Source organism: Prosopis cineraria, unplaced genomic scaffold (assembly GCF_029017545.1).
Source record: "Prosopis cineraria cultivar Desert tree isolate PC_DT_omini unplaced genomic scaffold, ASM2901754v1 PC12, whole genome shotgun sequence".
In the NCBI taxonomy this organism is placed as follows: domain Eukaryota; kingdom Viridiplantae; phylum Streptophyta; class Magnoliopsida; order Fabales; family Fabaceae; genus Prosopis; species Prosopis cineraria.
The window spans coordinates 4,481,290-4,505,415 of NW_026555343.1; the positions used below are offsets into that span (position 1 = coordinate 4,481,290).

A 24,126-nucleotide genomic window follows, 5' to 3' on the forward strand; every position below is an offset into this window, starting at 1 on the left:
ATTTATATTTTGATATTCGGTCCTTCTCAATAATTACTATTTTTAAGATCCTTTTCAATAAATATTATTTTCTTCAAGTCCTAGCAGTAATTTTCCCATATCTTATAGTAATATCCTAGATTTTTAAAATAGCAGGTGATAGAATGAAAAAAAAAAAATTGAACAAAAGGACTAAACGTATGATGTTTCCAGAGTATATTCTATATTTTTTTAGCAAAATTCTCCTATAATTGTTTTGAACTTTGGTGTGAATGTATATGATTATTTTGTACTCTTTTTTTTTTTTTGCCTGCAATATATTTTGTACTTTAGTGAGCGAGCCCTTGTATTTGCCGTTCTCAGGCTTTTGTCCAAAAAAAAAAAAAAGAGTTAAAGGTCATTTTTATATTTATACACAAAATATCATCAATAATCTAAATTTAATTATGAGTTAATTTTATTTTTTATTTCTAAAATTTCTTTTTTTTATATTATTTTTATTATAAATATTTAAGTTGAGAGTGCCTACTAACCATTTAAATAAAAAGTGAGAGATAAAAATGAACCTTTAACTTGATAAAAAATATTACAAAAATAATAGACCCCCACTGATATGATGACTAATGGATGTTAAATGTTTTTAATATCAAGATAATAATTGAGAAATTTTTAATGTTGAGAGACAGAATTAACTCATAATTGAGTTTAATTCATTTATAACTTTTCATGTACAATTTAAGAATAAAAATGACCCTTAATTCAAAAAAATTACTAATAAATGTATTTATATATACACACATTTAGTACCCATGATACTTTAAATAGAAATAGAATTGTCTTCAGTTAAAAAATACCTATGAGCAATTAAAAAAAATAAATTTGATAATAAAGTATGAGAATATTTCTATGCAAGCTTCTCTTTTAAAATTACCATCAAAACAACAGTTTTGTACTATTTGCCACTTGCAGTAATGATTAGTTATAAAAGTCAAGGGTTTTCTATTGGTTGAGCTTGCATCTTGCATTTCTCCCAATGACGAAAATGAATGAAAAATCTCCTATTGACGAAGACTGGCTGGCTGACAAGCCTTCTGTTTTCTATATAATCCAACCCAACTGTCGATCATTTCATTCATATATCTTTACTACCAACAAACAACCTTGTTGAAATGATTGATATCTGTTTCATCAACCTTACTCCTTCTTTTATCTTCATTGTCTTTCCCGTACTCTTCATCTTCATCATCAACACTTGATAGTGGCTTCTCCCTCTCCGTGGATAAACCAGAATGTTCTTGTCTCACCAGATGGAACCTTCACTGCTGGCTTCTATGTCATCGGTGAAAACGCATGTGTCTTCGCCATCTGGTTCACTCGACTACCTCAATCTTCCCCAAACTCAGCTGTGGTTTGGACAGCCAATCGAAACCAGCCTGTCAATGGAAAACGGTCAACACTTTCCCTTCTCAGAACGGGAAACCTTATTCTCTCCGATGCTGCGCAGAGGAACGTATGGTCAAGTGAAACCACCACCTCGTCATGGCCGACTCGATTGACTCTCAACGACAATGGAAATCTCGTACTCTCGGAGATCCATTCAGAAGAGACGATTATTCTATGGCAGAGCTTTGATTTCCCGACAGACACTCTGCTTGGTGGCCAACAACTCAAGAAACACACGCAGCTTGTTTCTCTGCAAGAAGCAACACCAACATTTCCTCTGGCTTCTACAAGCTATTCTTCGACACTGACAATGTTCTTCGCCTTCTTTACGATACCGCCGACATCTCCAGCGTGTACTGGCCACCACCATATCTCACCAGCTTTGAAGCTGGAAGGTCCACATACAATAGTAGTAGAATCGCAGTGCTGGATTCTTTTGGCAGTTTTCATTTCAACGGATCAGTTTAAATTTACTACATCGGATCATGGGGCATTCATGCAAAGAAGATTGAAAATCGATCCCGATGGGAACATTCGAGTGTACAGCTTACAGCAGACTAATCAATGGTATGTATCGTGGCAAGCTATACCTGATTCTTGTATTGTTCATGGAATATGTGGAGTCAATAGTATATGCAAGTACAATCCAAGAAAAGGAAGGACATGCTCGTGTCTTCCGGGATACAGAGTCAAGAACCATAGCGATTGGTCTTATGGGTGTGAATCCAAATCCAACACACACTGCGACTCAAATTTCCTAAAATTTCCCCATGTCGAGTTTTACGGAAATGACTATGTCTATGTGAAAAACACTAGTTACAAAAACTGTCGGGATTTATGCCTTCAAGACTGTGAGTGCAAGGTGTTTCAGTTCACGTTCGAAGAGAACAGTGTGTTTACATGCTATATCAAAAGGATACTGATCAATGGTCGTCATTCACCGACCTTTCTAGGAACATCCTACATAAGACTTCCTCAAAACAAAAGCAATAGCAATAGCAATTCATTCTTCGAAGAAGAAGAATCTGATCATGATAATGGTCAAGTTTGTTTTGTGAAGCTTGAAAGAGCATACGCCTCAGGACACGTCAACAGTTTTGTGAAGTTCTTCCTTTGGTTTTCAATCGCAGTAGGAGCGCTTGAAGTCCTATGTAATGTCTAATCTGGTGTTCTTTGGATAGAACCAAGCAGAACTCTAAAGCAAATCAACAAGGCTACAATTTTCTTTCTCCTTTTGGGTTCAGAAAATTTACTTACTCGGAACTAAAAACAGCAACCAAAGGGTTCAAAGAAGAAATTGGAAGAGGAGCAGGTGGAATAGTGTACAAAGGAGTATTGTCAGATCGACGAGTTGCTGCAATAAAGAAGCTCAATGACACTAATGTTGGGGCCAAACAAGAGGAAGCAGAATTCCGGGCTGAAATGACCATAATCGGTAGGCTTAATCACATGAACTTGATTGAAATGTGGGGTTATTGTGCTGAGGGAAAGCACAGGCTATTGGTGACGAGTTCATGGAGAATGGTTCTTTAGCTCAAAATCTCAAATCAAACACTCTAGATTGGACAAAAAGATACAACATCGCCCTTGGAACAGCAAGGGTTCTAGCCTACTTACATGAAGAATGCTTGGAGTGGATTCTGCACTGTGACATAAAGCCACAGAATATTCTTTTGGATTCAAAATACCAACCCAAGGTTGCAGATTTTGGGTTATCTAAGCTTTTAAATCGAAGTGACCAAAACACCCAAAGCTTCTCAACGATAAGAGGAACAAGAGGATATATGGCACCCGAGTGGATTTTCAATCTGCCAATAACGTCAAAGGTGGATGTGTATAGCTATGGGATTGTTGTGCTGGAGATGATAACAGGAAGGAGTCCGATGGCGATGGCAAGTCTGAGTGAAGAAGGAGAAGAGGCAATGAATGGGAGGCTTGTGCCGTGGGCGAGAGAGAAGAGGAAGAAACGACGTCGGATCGGAAGGGTCAAGTTGGGTAGAGCAAATAATGGATCCTGCCATTGCGTCGAATTTTGAGATTGAGATGAGGAAGATAGAAACTTTGGCAAGTGTGGCTTTGAAATGCGTCGAAGATGACAAAGATGAAAGGCCCACCATGAGCCAAGTGTAGAAATGCTTCGGAGCCATGAAGAAGAAGCTTCTTAGTTATGGTGGCTAAGAAATATATATATATATATATATATATAGTTATGTGTCGCCCCTTTGAAAGCGTGCTTATTCTTTCATATAATAAGTGGATGAATAATTACCTCCCGAACCACGGGCACACATTATATTATATCAATAAATCGAATGACTATGTATATATAGTTGGGCAGCACAATTTCGGACACTTTTAAATTGAATACTTGATGATTTACTTAATTAACATATATCATTCGTGGGTCATGTTAAATATAGGCGAGCTCTATACGTGCTGTTATAACTTTTTTATATTGCCCGTTTTCTTATATTTCTTAAGAAAAATTAATTTGCAGGTTCTTTATAAATTTTTTCTCATTTTAAATTAATCCCTATTATTTATTTTATTTTCATTGAGCTCTTATAGTTTGATCTATTAAATCTTTTAATCCCTAAAGGTTAAAATTATTCATGAAAGATTAGTTTTTCCACAACAAAAACACTTAATGTTTATACAAATTTTGGCTAAAAATTATTTAATACAATTTTCACATTTTTATTAGAATGTTTATAAAAATTCTATATGTATAAAAATTATTTATTAAATAGGACCTGAATTTATGTAATTAATTCTAAAGTTATAAAATCATTTAATAAAAATATAAAAGTGTCTAACTTTCATCTTTTAAGAAAAATTTCAAGACTTTTAACCTTGATCAGGAATTAATAGATATAACAGTCAAGTTATAAGAATTTAATTAAAACACAATAAATAATAAGGACTTAATTTAAAACTTAGAGAAACTATAAAAGCTCATAGACTAATTTTTAACCATTTGTATTTATAAGCATCATTCCATTAATAACTTGGATGGTGATGGGTCCAATTTATACACAGTTTCTTTTATGATTTAGCTCTTAATTTGAACTAATTTTGATATAAAAATTAGTAAGAAAATAGAATAGTATATTGCATCATTGAGTACTTTATGTGTTTTTGCAGAGGAAGGGAGTCGAAAAGGACTAAAACTGCAGTAAAAGGATGAAGAATCACACCACATTCAGTCATAGATGAGGAAAAGCTACATACAAATGCTGATATGTGCTTTGATCGCAGGGGGATGAAATTATATTACAAAGGACAAGCCAGCGAGCTTATGAAAGGTTGGTACGTGCTTCGACTGTGAGCAGATGAAATTACAAAGGGCATGATCACAGGCGGATGAAAAATCAAAGACGCATGCATGATAGCTGCAAAATTAATCATGAATTAAAAGAATTAAAGTAAAAGGGCTAAGACACTTGGGCTAATGGGCTTTTTGGTTTTTAGAGAGATTAATTATATTAGAAACCTTGAGGAGCCTCATTTAAGTCATCTAATTTCATATCAGAGAGTTAGGAGGCAAAGCACGGAGTCTGGAGGAGTTTTTTTTGTGCTGAGAGTCTTTTCTCTTTTCTCTTTTCTAGCTTTAGTTTATGTATTTTATTGGGATGTCTTGCAATAACTATGAGTTCTTTCTAAACTCTCAGTTAGGGTAGGGAGTAACCTAGATTTAATGGATTTTTTTTTTTAAATTTAGTTTATTGATTGTTCTTGTCAAACATGAGTTTGTGTCTATGAGAATTTATATTTATAGTTATATTTATCTCTCTCAATTTAATTATCTTATTATATAGGCGGCTGTAGTTTGTTTGATAAACTGAAAGGTGAAAGACTAATCTAGACCTAGAGAGATGGACATAAATAATTAAATTAAAAATAATGATTTCGGATCTATGATGACTTAAATTGTAGCTTCAAGAACTAATTAGTACTTTTTTATTAGTTAGGTGGAAGCCAATTAATGCTAGTTAGATACAGCCTAATACACTAAAAGATAATTAGAATATCTTAAAAATGGTTGCCACTACAAATAAAGAGAAATAAGTAACTACATTAGAATTAACCATCCTATTAGATGAATCCTGATCTCTAATGTTTGTTAATTGATTGGCTCATTGCTTTTTATCGTTGTTTTTATTTTGTATGTTTGAATCTCTTTTCAAAATTATTATTTATTTTTATAAATGACAAATTTAATTGTTTTTCTCTGGATTTGACTTCTAAAATACTCAGAGAATTATTACTACATTGATGCCCTACACTTGCAGGAGGGATCAAATAGTATGTGTAATCAAACTAAATTGAACCTTCCAAATATTACTGATATGATCTAACAGTATCATGTGGTGCCTTCGAGCCTCAAATGTATTATATAATGACAATGATTGTTTGGACTTTGGAGGTGGAAGGTAATGAGAGCATGTTAGCTGAGTGTCTTCTTTGTGCCTTTGTATTTCTTTTTATTTTGGAACGATAATCCATTTTAACTAACTAGAGGGCTTCTACCAAATTAACAAAACCAGTTTAATTATAAAAACATATAATCATCCGTAGGTCATGTTAAGTTCAGGTTTTATAACAAATTAGGGATGGTTGATAAAGTTGAGATTGGATAAAAAAAGATTTTATGAATATTTAAGGAACATAAATATTTTTATTGGTCCATCGTGCATCTCTAAAAATATGAAAATACTTATTGTATGATAAAAATGAATATATATAAAAATAAAACAAACTAAATGTAGGAATATTAACATGGGATGAAGTAGGATTTTTTTTATTAATGAATTCATATTTAGAGCCCAAAGATTAATCAAATGGCTACAATTTAAGGTAGTTAATTTTTTTTTTTTTCAATTCTATTCCTAAGCTAGTCTTTCTCTGTAAGGAAAGGGAAATATGCACACGTACACACAAAACTTTGTCAAGGTTAGTTCCAAACCCAAGACATCCAAAAAAAAGGGAGATAACGTGCTGCTATGGGACAACTTGGATTGTAGATTGCAGGTACGAATTAATAAAAGAATCCAACCAAACATTTACGGGAGACTTAATTAGACAATCTACTAAAATGTTAATTGGACCTAAATTAAACTTAATCATACAACCCATAGATATATAAAGCCCATATCTATCATCCTAATAGCCATCATAATAGTTCTGATGTAATCTATTAACTAAGGAGTAAGGGTATAGTGTTCGTACCAGCTCAACTTCTTTTTCTACATCTCAATTTTGGTTGATGATATATTTTACAATTTATTGAAAAAAATAAAAGAAAAATCACAATTAAGGACGTGGGAAATCTGATAATAACAAATAAGTACCACAAGATTAAAAGATTACTTTTAAGGACCGTGGTCTTTAAAAAAAAAGTTCAAAAAATAATTTTGACTAAAATACTCCTTGAAATATGCGTATATCACCATGGATGCTCATTCCATCAGAATGGATGCATGCGTAAATGTCTTCTCAATGGTAAATTTATCGCACTCTCCGCTCAATCTTCCTCCATTTCTGTCTTTCCTCACAGCGTCTAAGACCATGCATGATGCGTAGATAGTCACCAAGTTCATTGTCATCCAAGCTTCGTAGTCGAGGTAGAGCCATGGATGATATGGACTTCGTTTAATTTCATTGGTGTCCATGTACCATGAAGAGGATGGCAACGCCAAATAGAGTTGCTGAACTTCACCACCTCCTTCCCCAATTGACAAGTTCATCAACATCCTTCCCATTTTCATTTGTTAGGCTATTCAAGTGTGAATAAACTTAAGATGATGTGGGAAGTTCATATTATATAAAGTTAAAATTAATAATTAATATGTGTAATAAAGGGGAATGACCCATAAACTTAAGTTTTGAGATTTTGAGTTAAGATATGATGTTCTTTTGTTACTCCTATCTATCTCTCTCCTCCTCCCATTTTTGGACGGTCGCTCTCCATTTCTAACATCATTAAATTTAATTTGTGGCCTGGTGATATTCGTGCATTTCAAAGAGGGATATTTTAGTTAAAAAATTATTTTTTAAACTACAAAAAAGGATAATGGTACTCATTTGTTATTACCAACTTTCTCACGTCCTTAATTGGATTTTTCCAAAAGTAAAACTTTTACTGTATCCCAAGATCAAAATGACTTTTTTTTTTTTAACAAGGATCATAATTTTTTTTTTCGTGCAAGTGAATTCCGTTTTTGCATGTTCTTCATTCCACTACCTACCCCCAAAGCTTACTTTTCGCCAAAAAAAAAAAAATTTATCATTCGAATAGTGTATGCATGTTTATTTGTTCTAATTTTCTTCATGCTGAAGTCCCTTTAAAAAACCATTAAAAGAAAACAAGTGATGGTTTGTCTCAATAGAGATAAAGACTCATGAATAGCAAAGTTGGCCAATTTACATAGCTGACTGGATTCGACGAATCAACTAACCAATATTTAAAATTATTGTAAACTTGTACGGTCAGTCAAGGTCCAAATTAGAATTGAGGGAATGAATTATATAAAATTGTTTTTCATCAGTTGAAGAGACTTCTTAGCATTATTTTAGCTAGCCAGCCTTATATTATTGAATTTCAATATCAATAAAATTCTAGCACTAAATTATTGATTATGCTATGAAAGTATGTATAATACTAATATAAAAACTTATTTTGTGCGCATGAATGGCAACTTGCCTCAGAATATGAGATTGAGATAAGGAAGATACAAACTTTGGCAAGTGTGGCTTTCAAGTGCGTGGAGGATGACAAAGATGAAAGGCCCACCATGAGCCAAGTTGTAGAAATGCTTCAGACCCATGAAGACGAAGCTTCTCAGTCATGGCGGCTAAGAAATATATAGATCTTTATATGCCGTCTCTTTGAACTAAAGCCTGCTTAATTATTATTCTTTATTGTACTCATATTGTTTAATTTCAATATCCATATTTAATACAAATCCAGTTTAAATTATTGATTTTGCATCGTGGGCAAAAAGACTAGCTAATATGCGTATAATATGGTTTCGGTTACCGTTATCATCCGCATACTATGAAAGATGATAAAATGCTAACAAAAACTTACCCACCTATATTTTATACTTCTATACAGTAGAAATACCGCAAAATTATCTACTGACATGAGTCCTAATAGATCCTATGACTACTTAAATATGAAGTATTATATTTAAATTCGTGTAAATACCAAAAAAAAAAATTGTTAAAAGAGTTATCTTAATCTCAATTGAACTCGACAATGTTGAGGTCTCACTCAATTATATAGTCCTATTAAAAAGGTACCGCCAAATTTAACATTGTTTATTACCAATTAAATAATAACTTCCTTATTTTATATTTCAATACCGTGGGCGTGGGTGTGGATGATTCAACCCTCAATAATGCAACGGGTTTTTTGTCTCTCATTTTCGAGGACAATTTTGTGAGTAGGAATGGCAACTCGATCAAACTTGCCTCTATTAAAACATGTCACATGTGTTCCAATCAGTCAATCACGTTGGCTTAGTTTATGTCATTCAATATATGAAATTTCATGTGAAGCTTCTTTTTCAAAGCAATGTTCTTAGTTTGACTAACTTCCCTAGATTATAAAGAAAACATACAGCTTTCTACTAATTGAAAATACAAATTGAAAAGTGCAAACAAATCCCTTAATTAATTGTTATCCTTAATTATGATCAATTGTTAACTTGTTATTGTACGTCAATCAGTCCGACTTGGAAAGTAAATTAATTTAACATTATTTGACTTAATTTGAAAACAGATACATAGATACCAACTTTCATATATTTCATCTACTTGTATTTAATCAAATCAACAGATATGTATTTTTTTTTTAATCCATAATTTATCCTCCAACAAACTTTTGATAATAATATTTTAATTTTTTGATCAACAACTTTTAGTCCAATCAGTGAAGATTTGGTCTATAATTTATAAAGTTGTGGGTTCAAATTCCATGATCGATGTGAGAATTTTATTACTGAAAGATTCGTAAATACCTCTATAACCATTATTTGAACTTGGGATGCTTGGCTTTGGTGAGTAACCCAACTCACCTAAATTTTCTATACATGTATAGAATTTTATTCAAGAAAAAATAATAATAAAATTCTTCTGAAATATATAAATGATAATTTGATCCCTTAAAATACTATAATTTTTTTGAAGTCCCTAAAAAATTTTTTGTAATTAATGAATTTATATAAATTATTAAATTACCTTTATTGAAAATAAATAATTCACAAATTTTGTTTAAATATTCACAAATTTTTTTCTTATATTCACAACAATGTAATAGCAAATAAGAAATTTAACACTCAAAGTTGTGATTGGCTGTTGCACTGTTGTGAATATAAAAAAAAGTTGTGAATATTTAAACAAAATTTATGAATTTCAACAGAGGTAATTTAATAATTTATATAAATTCAACAATGACAAAAAAGTCTTTGCAAACTTTAGAGGAACTATAACATTTTGAAGAATTAAATTATCATTTATATATTTTAAAGAAATTTTATTTTCATTTTTCCTTCATTCAAAGTTAACATTCAATGAAATTTAATATTTTTGATAATATAATAATGAACTCTATGAAATTTGACCGGTGCAATATATGCATCTTCGGATATTCATTATGAAAATTTTATGCATTCACATTCACACCACGTATAAAGTAACTATAGACCGATGACTCGTGTTTTCTATATAATCCAGCCCAACTGCTGATCGTCTGATTCATATATGTCTTGAACTATACCAAGAACCTTAAAATGATTTTGTAGGCTTTTTCATCAATCTTAAACCTTCTTGTTCTTCTTTTATCTGTGTCTCAGTACACTTCATCTTTATCATCAACACTTCCCAGTGACTTCTCCCTCTCAGTGGATGAACCAGAAGATGTTCTTGTCTCACCAAATGGCACCTTCACTGCTGGCTTCTATGCCATTGGTGAAAATGTATGTCTTCGCAATCTGGTTCACTCAACTTCCTCAATCTTCCCCAAACTCGAACGTGGTTTGGGTCGGCAACCGTGACCAACCTGTCAATGGAAAACGTTCATCACTTTCCCTCCTTAGATCAGGAAACCTTATCCTCTCCGATGCCGGACAGAGGAACGTGTGGTCAAGCGACACCTCTTCATCTTGGCCGACCAGATTGACTCTCAACGACAATGGAAATCTTGTACTCTATGAGATCCGTTCACAAGAGTCAAATGTTATATGGCAGAGCTTTGATTTCCCAACAGACACTCTCCTCCCTGGCCAACAACTCATGAATGACACACAGCTTGTCGCTTCGAGAAGTGACACCAACCTTTCCTCTGGCTTCTACAAGCTCTTCTTCGACGACAACAACGTTCTTCGCCTTCTCTATCACAGGTTCGACGTCTCGAGTGTGTATTGGCCAGCGCCGTGGATGTTGAGTTTTGAAGCTGGAAGGAGCGCAAACAATAGTAGCAGAGTCGCAGTGTTAGATTCTCTTGGAAGTTTCATTTCAACAGATAACTACAGATTTACGACTTCTGATTATGAGGTATCGACGCAAAGAAAATTGAAAATCGATCCTGATGGGAACCTTCGAGTGTATAGCTTACAGCAGAATGATCAATGGTTCGTGTCGTGGCAAGCTATAGCTGATTCTTGTCATGTCCATGGAATATGTGGAGTCAATAGCATGTGCAAGTACGATCATAGCATTAATAAAAGGAAGTGCTCGTGTCTGCCAGGATATAGAGTGAAGAACCATAGCGATTGGTCTTACGGGTGTGAACCCAAGTTTGAATTCTTATGTGGTCAAAATTTCTTAAAATTGCCCAGTGTTGAGTTCTACGGAAATGACCATGTCTATAAGCTAAACATTAGTTTCAAGAACTGCAAGGATTTGTGCATACAAGACTGCGAGTGCAAAGTTTTTCAGCACACATTCGGAGAAGACATAGGTCTATTTAGGTGCTATATCAAAAGAACTCTGGTCAGTGGGATTAATTCACCAATTTTTCGAGGAACAACCTACTTAAGACTGCCTAAATCCAGTACACCTTCGTTCCTTGAAGAAGAAGAATCTTCCCTTGATAGTGGTGACGTTTGTTTCGTGAAGCTTGAAAGAGCCTCAGAGCACGACAACAGTTTTGTCAAGTTTCTTCTTTGGTTTTCCATCGCTGTTGGGGTGCTTGAAGTCCTCTGTATATGTCTAATTTGGTGTTCTTTGATTAGACCCACAAAGGACTCTGATGCAAATCAACAAGTCTACAATTTTCTGTCTCCTTTTCGGTTCAGAAAATTTACTTACCCTGAGCTAAAACAAGCAACCAAAGGGTTCAGAGAAGAAATTGGAAGAGGAGCAGGTGGAATAGTGTACAAAGGAGTACTGTCAGATCAACGAGTCGCTGCAATAAAGAAGCTGACTGGTAATAATGTTGGAGGCAAGCAAGAAGAAGGAGAATTTATGGCTGAAGTAAGCATAATCGGTAGGCTCAACCATATGAACTTGATTGAAATGTGGGGGTATTGTGCTGAGGGAAAGCACAGGCTATTGGTGTACGAGTACATGGAAAATGGTTCTTTAGCAGATAATCTCAAATCAAACACCCTGGATTGGACCAAAAGGTACAACATTGCTCTGGGAACAGCAAGAGTACTAGCATACCTACACGAAGAATGCTTGGAGTGGATTCTGCATTGTGACATAAAGCCTCAGAATATCCTTCTGGATTCAAATTACCAGCCCAAGGTAGCAGATTTCGGCTTATCTAAGCTCAGAAATCGGAATGACCAAAACAGTCAGAGCTTCTCAATGATAAGAGGAACGCGGGGATATATGGCGCCAGAGTGGGTTTTCAATCTGCCAATAACATCGAAGGTGGATGTGTATAGTTATGGGATCGTTGTATTGGAGATGATGACAGGAAGGAGTTCCATGACGATGGAAGTTCATAGTGATGATGGAGAAGAGACTCAGAATGTGAGGCTTGTGACGTGGGTGAGAGAGAAGAAGAAGAAGACGACGTCAGAGGAAGGGTCGTCTTCACTGTGTTGGGTGGAGCAAATAATTGATCCAGCAATTGGATCAGAGTACGAGGCTGAGAAGAGGAAGATGGAAACTTTGGCAAGTGTAGCTTTGAAGTGCGTCATGGAAGACAAAGAGGCAAGGCCCACAATGAGCCAAGTTGTAGAAATGCTTCAGAGCCATGAAGACAATGCTTCTTAGTCATGGCAGCTTAGTAGAATCTTTACGTACCGTCTCTTTGACGATGTTGTCTATCTTCGTCATTAGTTCTCTTTGGGGATAAAAGGACATGATTTACTTCGCAGAAACATTTGTGGGCAATCATGCGAAATCCAATTTATTGATAAAGTGACTTTCTTAAAGTAGGGGTAACGAATTTGTCCAAATGTATATCTCTGAACTATGTATTGCTGTATTAGTTGAGTAGTGTGTTAAAATGACAAGTCTCATTCTGTTCGAATAAGGATTTGGATTTGAAAAATGACAATGTATCCGACTTATTTATCACTTATCATATGTTTAGTGCTGTGTATGACATCTTTCCCAAGTAATTACATCATCAACGTCAACTCATGAGATCACTCCTAAGTCCTGATCCCACAAAGGTAAAAAGCTTAATTTAATTAATTCCCAAGCTATGGCCACAAATCATAAAAATATAACCATTCTGCCTTAAATTATAATTTTAAAAAAAATTTAACTTTTTAAAATATAAGATATATTGATAAAAATAAATTTTTATTAATTATATTTTTTTAATATTATTTTTTTCATATATTCTTCTTTTTCAATATACTTTTATCGAAGTATTAAATAAATGATATTTTTAAAAGTTTATATTTTTATATTAAAAAAATAAGGTTATAAAATTATATTTAATGAACTATATTGATATGTGAAATTTTATCTAAAAGCCTCACTCAGAGTCAATCGGCTCTCCCTCCTACATCTTCTTGCCCTATCACCCCTCACATCTATTGCATTTAAAGTCGTAAAAGAGCTTGAATGGTTGGGTTTAGAGGTCATATTTAAATAAGGATTTGAGCTTGAAAAATTGATTATTTTTTGGGAAATGGGACTTCTAGGTCTAGCCCTAATGAACCTTGAAAAAAAAGGTTCAAGCTTGGACGGACTTTCAAGCCCTGTTCCCTAAAAAATCGATAATTTTTCAAGTATTATGTAGTTAAAATATTTGATGTTAGTTCTTTTGTCATTTATTTCAACACAATATTAACAAATTTTTTATTAATTTTTTAAACACAATTACTTTGTAATGTCTATTTCTTGATTTTGATTAATGCTATACTTTATGATACATAAGTTTTTGTATTTTTTAGATTTGATAAGATTGATCTAAATTAAAAAATTTGATCTTTTTTTTAAAACTTGATTAAGATTCTATATCTTTATTTATATTTATTTATTTTATTAAATTTTTTATTTATTTTATTTTTTTAAAAAATAGGCTTATGAACTTGGACATCAGCCTTTTAAATAAGTGTCAAGCCTTAAAAAATAATTATTTTTTTGGAAAACGAACTCAAGACTTGAGTCCTTAAAATAGGGTTCATAAAGGTCACACTTTTAAAATTCGTGCCCGCCTATCTTCTCATCTCTATACAAAGGAGCTTCAAGAATACAAATACCAATGGCTAATAAAAGGGTTTAGAAACAAAGAGGAGTTTGCGCGCATGTGACACACCAACACAAAGTAATCATAATTAAAAACAGTTGATTTGCCCCTCAATATAGGCTTGCATGTAGACAGGACAAACAGGCCAGCCTTTGAGCTTTTGGGCAATCCTCTTGTGCACTGTTGTGTTCCTGAGTTAATTTTCTGCTTACCTTATTACCTTATTTTGTTTGTTCGATAATCCTGGGAAACACGACTCAGACTTGAGATTGCAACCTACTGCCAATATACAAAACCGGATACAGGGAAATTTTTAGGTAGACACGATGTATCATGTAATATCTGCTCTTTCCAATAAGAATGTAGCAGCTCATATGATTATAATCCCATGTGGCATGTTTTAATTTATATTATTAAAAAAAGTATCCGGCCATCTTAGCTGTCCCCTTTAATCCTTCATTCATTGGCTATGGCGTCCTCCATCGATCACTTCCCATTCTTTTGGCTTTTGCCGAGCAGTCTGGCCTCAATCCCAATGAAGTCACAGAATCGTGGGGGACACTCATTTAATTTCGAAATTCATAAAGTTGTCTCCTATTTTCTGTGCTGCCCGAAATATTATGGAATCAAAGAATGGGTAAGCTTGTTAATCGAAACTCTGACAGGCCACCGTGCTATCATAGTTTCAAACAAACTGAAGGGATCGAAAAAGAAGGGGTAAAGCGGAGCCACGGCAGAGTAAAAATCATCTAACCTTATTTGAATCAATCCAATTCGAGATAATTCAATTTTATTTAATCTATATAAACACTGATCTTTTAAGAATAAAAAAACTAAAAATATTAGATTATTTTTTCGAGTTAAACTAAACAGAAGACTGAACATCTAAATCACTTGATACAATCTGATCTCATTAATTTATTTAATATAATTATAATTAATTCATTTTTAATAAATGCTTTAAGTATAGTTAATGTTAAGGAGATGATTATATAAATATTTGTTGAGTTTATTTTTAAATTGTTATTTTAATTGAGTTTATTAAGTTGAAATAAATTATTATCTCTCATAGGAAAAAAAAAACTAAATAAATATTGAATTCTTAACCCAATCCTTTTCATAAAAAAAATTAGATTTTGAGTTAGGTTAAAATTCAGTATCGTCCTGTCTTTTATACAGTCTTCAACAGAGCAATGCAATTTTTTTTTTCCCTAAACACTTCTCAACTATGGGGGATGGGTTTGGATCTGCGGATTCTGCGCCGGATTATTGCTCGGATTCAGCCATAGGTGCTTTTTTAATAATATAAATATAAATTAAAGCATGCCACGTAGGATTGTTATGATCTGAGTTGTTACTTTTTCAAAAGGCGGGATAAATACGACATGGTACCTAAGAATTTCTCATATAATAGTGTGTGTGTGTGTGTGTGTGTGTGTGTGTGTGTGTGTGTGTGTGTGTGTGAGTAAAAATCAGAGCCACGGCTGAGTAAAAATCATCTAACCTTATCTTAATCAATCCAATTCGAGATGATCCAATTTTATTTGATCTATATAAACACTGATCTTTCAAAAATAAAAAGATTAAAAATATTAAATTATTTCTTTGAGTTGGACTGAAAAGGAGACTGAACATTTAAATCACTTGATCCAATCTAATCTCATTAATTTATTTAATATGATTATAATTAATTCATTTTTAATAAATGCTTTAAGTGTAGTTGATACTAAAGAGATGATTGTATAAAGATTTGTTGAGTTTATTTTTAAATTGTTATAATGTAGTGTTGTTGAAATTTGTTGAGTATTATTTTTATTGAAATTATAAATTTAAATCATTTAATCATAATAGAAATATTTTTTTGTTAGAAATTATTATGAATTTATTATTACTATACGTATTTTTATTATTTTAATTGAGTTTATTAAGTTGAAATGAATTATTACCTCTCATAGGAAAAAAAAGCTAAATAAATACTAAATTAATAGGACCAGTCTCCCAATTCTATAAATCAAATTTTATCCTTTTAATTTTCAAGTTATCACTGGACAAGATCAGACTATGAATTATTTAACCCAATCTTTTTTATAAAAAAAATTAGATTTTGAGTTAGATTGAAATCCAGCATCGTTCTATCCTTTATACGGTCTTCAACAGAGCAATGCAATTTTTTTTTCCCTAAACACTTCTCAACTATGGGGGATGGGTTTGGATCTGCGGATTCTGCGCCGGATTATTGCTCGGATTCGGCCATAGGGGCTTTTTTAATAATATAAATATAAATTAAAGCATGCCACGTAGGATCGTTATGATCTGAGTTGTTACTTTTTCAAAAGGCCGGATAAATATGACATGGTACCTAAGAATTTCTCATATAATAGTGTGTGTGTGTGTGTATGTATCACCTCAATGGCAGTGATGTGATGTCCAGAGATTTAAATATAAATCATCCCAATTTCTACGGTAATGTTTTAGGGACAGGTTACCGAACGGTTAAAAGGACTAGTTTAGAATTTAATGGTTTGATCATATGTGTGTGTGTGTGTGTGTGTGTGTACCACCTCAATGGCAGTGATGTGATGTCCAGAGATTTAAATATAAATCATCCCAATTTCTACGGTAATGTTTTAGGGACAGGTTACCGAACGGTTAAAAGGACTAGTTTAGAATTTAATGGTTTGATGATGGTTAAATTGAATTTATGTTAATCATTTATATTGAAAAATAAAGAAACATTTTAGATTAATTAGTTTTAATAATAATTCATGTATCATTTTATTCGGTAAAACTTTAATAATAAAATAATGATACTTAGCATTTACTATTTCTCTATTTCTCTATTTGAAATTTTTTAAGCTAACCCTCAGTCCTATTACCTTTTCACCTGTTACCCGTGTAGCTTGTTTTTCTCCTAACTAGATTTGTCCAATTCACAAAAATTGAAATTTCATCGGTCCAACACCTTGTTTAGAGTGCACCTAAGCCTTCTTTTGTTGTACTGGCTTTTGCCTTATACTATATTTCTTGGTTCGATTTGATTGGATAAATATTCTTTTTTTTCAAGGAAAAATATATTACTTTTCTTAAAAAATTTATTATAAATAATTCTTAGTTAATATTAATTATTAATCTAGATTGATTCGTGAACCAACATAAGATTACGGCCTTTAAGTAAAGGATTTTATTATTTAAAAAATACAACTTCATTATCTATAAATATCCTTTATAATCATTCCTTTCTAATAATATCAACTACTAAAATTCATTGTCTTGGTTTTAAGTACAACCATAGATAATGTTAGAGTCACCTTATAAAAACTATTGTTATTTTAGTGTCACATCTTAAAATATGAGGATGATCGGCATGAAATGTGTACTTAAACACCCATCTCTTAAAGCCTCGATTAAGGAAAGTTTTAAATTAATACATTTGACTTACTATCTGCCTAATTGTATGCATCAAATTTTACTTTTCAAATAATCAAAATATAAGTAAGATTTCCCTAAAACCTTTACAACAAAAATTTTACAATTTATAACCAGCAATATAGAGCTCTACTTCTCAACAACAGATAGATAATATAATAAAGAGAATCAGGACCCTAACTATAATTTATGTGGAGTAACTAATCATATTTTTCATGACATAATTCATAGATGCATATTTATATCAGTTGGAAATATTTACAGAGCAAATCTCCACTAAACTCAACAGAAATTCCCTCATTGGAAAGAAGGACGTATAATATTAACTACATTATCTGAAACCAAAATAACTTTTTTAGTAAATAATGTCTCAACCATAATATTTTGTAAAATCACAATGAATAAAATACAATAATTATATAAAATACATGAGAAAGCAATTCAATGTAAGTAAATTTATCCACTTAAAATAAAAGTTCTATATAATTTCCATAACAAAAATATTTAAATCTATAACGAGAGAATTGCTTTACCATTTGATCTTAACAAATCAAAATAATTAAATAATAAATAGGAATAACAATGTTTACTAATTTAAAATCATTAAATATGAAATCACCAGCTAACTAAAAATTCATATTTTTGAAGAATTATCAAAACAATTCTCAAATGTAAACACACAGTTCACGAGAGTAAATATCAAATGTGGCTTATGCCACAAATACAAACATGAACACACAGTTCATAAGCATAAGTAACCAAATGCAGCCTGAGCTACGAAACAAATGTGGACACACAGTCCACGAGGGTAATGCTAACCAAACACAGCTTGAAGCCATAAAAACAAACACAGATACAAGGCCCCACAAATAATAAACATGAAAACAGAGCTCACGAAAATCATAATAACTAGTTGTTGACTATGGCGCACTAAGGGTTAACAAAATTACCGTTAGGAACCAGTATTCTATATAAAATTTCCTCCAAATTCATTTTCAAACATGCGAGAAAGTCATCACTATTAAAATACACTTTCCATTCTCAAAATCAAACTCGCATGAAGAATTTTGAACATTCAAATCTTGCCAGAATAAAATTTCATAACTGCTGTTCATGCTTGCAGTGATTAAGAAACCAAAATTTTCAAAACTGATAAAAATAATTTTATCAATTTTGAAAGTAACCTTGGTAAGGAAAAACACATACATGTCATAATTCAAATTTTCTTCAATATCTCTTTATAATTTTCTAAGATGAAAATAATTTAATTAATAAAATATTAAATATATAATATGATCGTTATAGAATGATCTATGTAAAAAACTTTCTTGAAAAAAAATTATTGATAACCTGTCAAATTTTCAAAACCCAAATATCTACTCCATTTCAACTTTTACCAAAATCCTCTTTCTCCATACCTCCTCAATGAATGAACATATAAATAAAAACTTTAATTAATTCCTACAAATTATACAAATTTCTTTCCACTATTAATGCCACTCCAATCAACTACAACTAGTGAAAATTTCAAAACACTAAAATTCATATCTTAAAGTTTCACCAAGCATAATCATTATATCGCCAAATTCTTTTATCTTACTTTCGACATGAAAATTATTTAAGTGAGATGTGATTCTCTCTCAAAGCTTTTTAACAAATGTTGATGTGCATTAGTTTCCAATCTATTCAAATGTAAACTCCCTAAATGATATTATTACTTATAATTTATCCATCATATAACTTTCAAGAATCCATAATTTAGATAATCTTCCCAAAACTTATTAATAGGTTCTTTCACCATACCCAGCTTACTTTCACAAATGAAAATTAACCAAGCTAGTTCAAGCTTCTTTCGAGATTAATAAAGTTGCATGAGCATGATCATTCAAGGAAAGCAAATCTTCACCAAGTCCTTAACAAGCTAAACTTTCCACCTTCCTGTGCTCTCTTTTAAATACGAAACAGCATAAAAGGAGAAATTTTATAAAATACATAACCAGGCAATATTCTTCCTAACAGACATTTTAACAACATCTTAGGTGCATCGGTTTACAACCATTCACTCAAACTCCCTTGCCTTCAAATTTTACTCCATAATTCCCAAACACCAATATTTAGATTTGTCATACCCTTTTCAATCAAATCCCCCATCAAGAATTTATTTAAACTCAAGCCCACTCTATCATCATCTTGTTCATTATACTAAAATTTCAACCTGATTCAATTTCCTCTCCCAACTCAGACATAAGTACAGCAGCAATACAGGTAACGACAGAAAAAATTTTCAATCTCAACCAGTTAACCATACACACCCAAGATCAAGGAAGAGAAGGATTTGAAGTTCCTCACCTCAGGTCCACCATGACAAGGTAGGAGAAAAATTCAAAGCTTCCTTAAAAACGGAACAGTGTTGTGGACAGAGGCAGAGAAAGAGGCTCGATGCGCATTCAAGGTCAATCAGAACAGAGGCGACACGCACACCAAAAAAAATGGGGGAGGGAACTGAGTGATGCTGCACGAACAAGGAGGAAGGATGTCCAGAAATGTCCGCTGCGTTCTCATGGACAAGAAGCTCCAATAATGAAGCACGCACAACAGCATATGAGCAAGGAAAGAAAATCGCATTCTCCAGCCATCAAACACATGCAGCAACAATAAAACACACAGAGGAACAACAAAGGAGAAGAGACTCCAAGATCCTTACCTCAACTATGGTAGAACCGAGAAGGAGAAGGTTCTGGCGTACTAATAGGGAGGAGAAAGAAGACTCTGCACCACCGAACAGGGGAAAGACTGAACGTTGAGCACGGAAGAAGGAAAGAGAAGAAGAAGAGGAATGTCCACGGCATAAAGGGCAAGACAAACTCACGCCCCAAGTAACAAACAGACCTTCGGTGCTTAACCATGGCAGCGATGAGCTGACGGCAGAGAAGACAAAGAAGAACGGCTGCAACACGAACAGTGGAGGAAGAACGGAGGATTTGCAAGCTCCCAACACCCATAATGGCTGTGGACAACACACCTAAATCCACCGACAACGGACGATCAGAGAAGAGGATGAAGAAATTTCTGGAAGCACTCTCAACCCCCCTCTCTCTCTCTCATTGTAGCCGGCGGAAAGGAAGGGGAACGGGAAAAAAATCTGGTGTAATATTTTATTTGAAACACGAGGGGCATTATGGTAATTTCGTAAAACTGAAACCAAACTAAGGGTCCGTTTGGATTTCAGTTGGGTATAATAGATTATGAAAATAATTGATTAAGTGATAGATTTTAATCATAATTGATTATGTTATAACGCAATCTGTTTGGATACTGTTTTTCTAAAATTGATTTTAACAGAATTGAAGATATTTGAATAATTTAATCAAAATTAATTTTTAACTATATAAATTACTATATAATTTAATTTTTAAATATTAAATATTAATTTTTTAAATATACAAAGTTTAAATTTTATTAAGGAAAAAAAGAAAAAGAAAAGAGTTTAATTTTATTTTTATTAAATTATGTGCTTTCTTTGTAATTTTTTATTAGGCCTGTTTTTGTAATTTTTTTCAATATTTTTAATAAACTTTTGGCAAAAAACGGATGGAGGGAGCTTTTGAAAAAACGTGCGTTTTGGCCCATAATTGATTTTTGATCATTTTTAACTGTTTGGATAAATTGATCAAAAAAAAATTGATTTTGAATTCAAAACGCGCATTTTCTCCTTATTCAAACGGGCAATAAAAATCCTTCATTTCAATTCAACAAGAATCGAACCCGATACATTAAATTATCAATACCACACTCACTAGATCAACAATCCTTTTTATAAAATATTTCTAAAATAATGCAAATACAATTAAGAATATTATTATATAATTTAATTTTACTCAAATTTTCTGAGTTATCACACTTAGCTTGAGTTTTAAAAGTACAATCCATACTTAAAAATCTTCGTCATTTTAAAAAAAAAAATTCTCAATCAACTCAATTTATACCTAAAAATTAAGCTTCAATAAAAGTGTTGCTAATGCTGTATAATTTATTTTTTTCCCCATCTCTAATTCCTTTATATTTCAAAGAGCGATTCCGACCAACAAAAATGATGAATTATAATTGATTCGGTCTTGGAATGATGGAATTTGCTTTCACTATTTGTCCACGGGAATTAGCAGAGGAAAGTGAAGAAAGAAGGAAGGTATAGCCTTGAAGACTTTTTGATGGTTTGTACGCTCCACACTTCACTATCTGTTTTTGGCTACCACGCCATGGCGCTTGTGCTGTCTCGAGCATTGCGAGTGGAGGGAAGACTGGAGTTTTGAGCCAACAAAAACCATGTCGCAGCAAAAAGCAATAAAACGGAGAAACTTTCAAGACCCAATAATAGCTTTACTCGGTGTGTGTTTTAAGCTCATTTGTATGATGCATCCCAGAGGAACACTCTCTAACTTGATCGGATCTTTGTAGAATGGGTTGACTCTTATGTACACTCCCTCACCTTACTTTTAACTCATTTACATTCTTCAACAAATTATTTAAAATATTTCAGTTAAGTATCTTATTAACGGCACTTCTATTTAAGGTCAGATTTTTTACAAAAAAATTATTAATTACTTATTTCAATCTAAAATATAAGCAATTTTTCAACAATAAGTCACATCCCAATAAAATTCTTATTCTCATAAAAATATACATTTTTTCTTTTTTACTTGTATTTTCAATTAGTGGTGGACTTTGATATACTCTCAATTTTGTGATGCTTCATCGAAATATGGATTGGGTTTTAATTTGTCTTTACTAATGAGTTAGTTCTAAACCCACTAATTGAAAGTTTGGATGGGGTCACCTTGGCCTAAGTCAAGTGGCAATTGCATTCACGGCTAGGAGCAATTCTAACCCTTCATTTCAACCTATTTGATCCTTGCCATTTATTTTAAATTAAATTTTTAAATATTTTTAATATTATATTTATTAATATAAAAAATTTTAAAATTTTAATATATCTATTCATTATCAATTTGGTCAGTATCTATTTAATCTAGCAATCCAAATTAATGTTACAAAAAATTGTAATTTTACAATTTAATTGTATAAATAGACTCTGTACAGTTCAAGTATAATTTAGATGACTTAATTTAATATTAAAAAAATTATAAATTCTATAAATTAACCATTTCAATATACTCTAAATAATTCAAATTTAATATTAAGATTTTTATATTTTTATTGTAATAAATATAATATTAAGAATATTTAAAAATTAATTTAAATGAACGACATGAATTAAATAAGGCTAAAATAGAGGATTAGGATTGCTCCTAGCCCTAATGAGCATTCAGTGCTCATCATTGTGATGAGCGCCAGATGCAGACGCAAGTTAAGTGATAGTTGGGCCCAAAGTTTGTAGAGAAAGAAAGATAATTAGATCTAAAATTTTAGATTTAAGATATTGGGATGTGTGAAGTTGACAATGAGATCATGAAAATTTGAAATAATAGGCGGTGAGGGAGGATTAAAATCTTAAAATAATTGAAGTATCATAAAGGTTATTTTTTATTGAAACTTTTATTTCAAACTATTTAATTCTTATGTTTTTAGTGGAATTATTTATTTTATTTTTTAAGATTGTCACTAAAATCAAAATAATTTTAATTGTTATATATTCAATTTGTTTTTAAAAAATTTTAGCAAATCAAGTTGGCATATGTGGTAGATTTCTCATTATTATTTAAATAAGCAGTTGAAATTCAAATTTTAACTTACACGTGTATCAAACGTAGTTCAAACGGTTCTATCCATTACTTACATGTGAAACAAATTAAATTTTGCTATCGATAGAACATATCATTTGTGGCTCACCAAAAAAAAAAAAAAATAGTAAATTTATCCCCACTAACGTTGAGTCCTAGATCCGCCACTAGTTTTAATTACCAAATATAAATGAGAAGGTCATTTACACAAAAATTTCTAATTACCAAATATAAATGAGAAGGTCATTTACACAAAAATTCAAGTCTATAAATACAATGGATAAAATGAGAAAAAAATTCTTATAACTATTAAGTTACTTATATTTTAAACTAAGATTAGTTAAAAGAAAATATTTATATTTTGAACTAGAGGAAGTATACTTTAAAACACTTATAATACCTTATACTTCATCAATCCTTATCATAAAACACCTTTAACTATCTCACCAAAATTAAAGAAAGGTCATTAAGTCGTTAACTTTATATGAAAATATAATAAATCTTTAATTTTATCCCGAATTAATTAATTTTTTTAAAATTTACATTATATTTTTTCTAATAGTTACTTAATTTAAATAAGAATAACATTGTAAAATAGGTTGACTCTTATGTTATCTCATGTTACTTTAAACTAATTTACATTTTCAATGAGATAGTTAATTACGTTTAAAATTATGTATTTTTTGACATTTATCCTTATTTAATAGAATGCTTCAATTATAAAACCTTATTAATTGGGCAGAGATTTGGTGATTATACTTAATACAGATATTGAATGTTTGTACCATCTAAATAATTAAAATTCAAATCAACGATTAAGATAAATTCATTCATTTATTAATCTTAAGTGGAGTATAAATTTATAACTATTAATTT

The 24,126-nt window shown here is 31.8% G+C and overlaps 1 protein-coding gene and 1 pseudogene across 1 annotated transcript; both read left to right on the forward strand.

The window, feature by feature from the left end:
• Positions 1–1,155: 1,155 nt before the first annotated feature.
• On the forward strand, positions 1,156–3,877 carry LOC129288311 (putative receptor protein kinase ZmPK1; annotated as a pseudogene).
• Positions 3,878–10,210: 6,333 nt separating this feature from the next.
• On the forward strand, positions 10,211–12,969 carry LOC129288915 (putative receptor protein kinase ZmPK1). Its single transcript, XM_054925730.1, has one exon. It carries the CDS (start codon positions 10,333–10,335, stop codon positions 12,652–12,654), a length of 2,322 nt encoding a protein of 773 aa, XP_054781705.1. The 5' UTR covers positions 10,211–10,332; the 3' UTR covers positions 12,655–12,969.
• Positions 12,970–24,126: the final 11,157 nt, after the last annotated feature.